The 2,305-nt window shown below is 38.5% G+C and overlaps 1 protein-coding gene across 1 annotated transcript in view; it reads left to right on the forward strand.

The window, feature by feature from the left end:
* Positions 1-1,072: 1,072 nt before the first annotated feature.
* LOC131878097 (probable cytochrome P450 6a13) overlaps positions 1,073-2,305 on the forward strand; it is a 2,883-nt gene continuing 1,650 nt past the window's right edge. Inside the window, exon 1 of the mRNA XM_059223996.1 lies at positions 1,073-1,103. Coding sequence (XP_059079979.1) covers positions 1,083-1,103 — 21 coding nt within the window. The 5' untranslated portion in view covers positions 1,073-1,082. The remainder of the gene's footprint in view (positions 1,104-2,305) is intronic.

The following is a 2,305-nucleotide window of genomic DNA, read 5'->3' on the forward strand; positions in this document are numbered from 1 at the left end:
AATTACATGCTCATGAAATTTTTGATGTATCAAGATGCTAACGCAATGATAAAATTCCGACATTATTTAATCATGATCAAAGTGTTCCTGAAATCTATCTATCTATCTATCTATTTGCCAGGTTTTCGCTGATTGGTCAGGCCTAAATCACCGTCTTTGTCCCGTTTCTTATTGAGATCAAAGCCTACCGAGACATCCGACGACATTTGGAAAGACCCCCAGTTAAATTGAGACCACAATGCCTCAATTTAAGGAAAAGTCCTTTTATCTCATTTCCAATTAAGATGGCTCATGTCAGAGAGTTGATGTCAAAGGCTAATTTATTTGACTAAGAGCAAGCCGAAAATTCAAATTTTATGTAGTGGTTACCTCAAACAATTGACTACATCTTCTGAGTACCCTGAGCATCATCTTCGGCATAATTTGACTGAAGTCGGCCAAAGTGAAAGGTGAGGGAAGTGCGAATTATCAAATCCGTTTGCAGTTCATATTTCTAAAAGTCCATAGCTGGGAGTGTGGTGTCCATGGGTGTGTCCCAAAAGAGACAAGGGTGCCGATAGGATTTGAAGGAGATAAAGTGTCCCCCAGTAATCACCGATTTCATTTGCAGTATAAATTTCATATCACTAATGGGGTATTGTATTAAGAAACTAGAATGAACTCGGCCATAATTTGTAACTCTTGTGTAATGTATTGTGACTGGCAAAAAGTCTCAATTGATGGCTCAAAACCTCCCCCTTTTGCTCTTTTTCGGCCAAAACCACGCCTTTTTTACTTTTCTCGACTCCTCTATAGAAGAGAGAAGAGGAGAGCGCACGACGCCTGAATCATTTCATTGCTATATCATGGGGAACATAAACAAATATCCAAATAATATCTTACTTGTTATTGAAAATTTTAAGTCGCTGATCAAACTAATATCAAACTAATATGCAACTAAAAGAATCTCTACTATAACTGACAATGTTAGTATACTGTACATGGAAAACATTCTATGCACATTAGGCCAAATTCAAGAATTATGAAGGAAGATGTATTCGCAGATTGTTTCCACTCAATAAGTAGTTNGCAAACTCAAGTGCATGACCGTCTTAGTTAACAATGTAAGTATTAAACTTAAGTATTAAAAAAATAAGGATGTTAGAAAAATTAAAAAAAGGGGAAGTCTGGGGACAAAATCAGTCGCCACACTTGATCAAAAGTATATCAATTTTCTTGAATGAAGATGTAAGCCCTTTTCTTCTTCTTCATCGAGCACTCCTTGATTCAATTCAGTCATTGCTTTTTCATTTCAGTATCCTGACAAATATTACGCCTATATATGGTAGAACACAGAAAGAGAAGAATAAGAACAGAGGCAAGTTTTTTTAAAGCTCGTACCTCTGATTTAGGGTCTTGGACGTTCACCCATATGAAAATATACTCGTTAAAGTGGTGCGCGAATACGCGTTCTGGATAACGTTCAAGCTTGGATGAAGAAACCTTGAAGAGTATAAATCGAATTTCTTGGATTTTTTTACTGGAACAGTGCACCTCCAACCGATTAGAAGTAGTGCCTCTTAAATTAGAGACCATAGCCTATCAACCATTTAGCTGTCACCCATTCACTCTGAAAACGAGTCTGCCTGACTATATTACATGACACTCTCTAAGTTTTGCCTCTTCAAAGGTTTGGCTATCTATGGAGTCCGTCAGAACTTGAGAGCAACCCTCGCTAAAAGAGTGGGCATGCATCTCGTTATACAGTAACGCTTCGCCCAAACGTCTTCTGGCGAGCTTTTGTAGAGCTTTCCTCTTCATGCCTGACGGCATGTAAGGAGTATAAGTATAGGGTGTAAATCTTTGGAATCTTGCATTAGCACTGTTTAGCATTTCAAAACCAAAATGGTTTTTCTGCCGTATTTAAATCTAACATAAGACTCGGTGAATCTAAGAAAATGTTAGGAAATCAAAGGATTCGTCAAAATGTTGTCTTAAACGTCCAATACCCTAAAATAATGGCCTCCCTTGACTGGCTGTGGCCTCATGGATACTGATGTGAAGCAAGCACCGACAGGGCAAGTAGTCCGGTTCTTAACTTGCCCAAGTAGGAACTTGCCCCAACTTGGGTTTGTACACAGACACTTGAGGGTAAAATGGTGTGGCCAAACTTACGTGAAAAGTTTTATAACAGGGCAAATTAAATCAACTTATACAGGGAAAGCAATAATGTGCAACAACAGTGACGCTGCAACGTGGCTTTGGTTCAATGCTTGGGTTAAGCTGGCCGAATTTCTTGTACTTTGCCAAACTTTGGTTGTAAACA

This window comes from Tigriopus californicus, chromosome 3, assembly GCF_007210705.1.
Source record: "Tigriopus californicus strain San Diego chromosome 3, Tcal_SD_v2.1, whole genome shotgun sequence".
In the NCBI taxonomy this organism is placed as follows: domain Eukaryota; kingdom Metazoa; phylum Arthropoda; class Copepoda; order Harpacticoida; family Harpacticidae; genus Tigriopus; species Tigriopus californicus.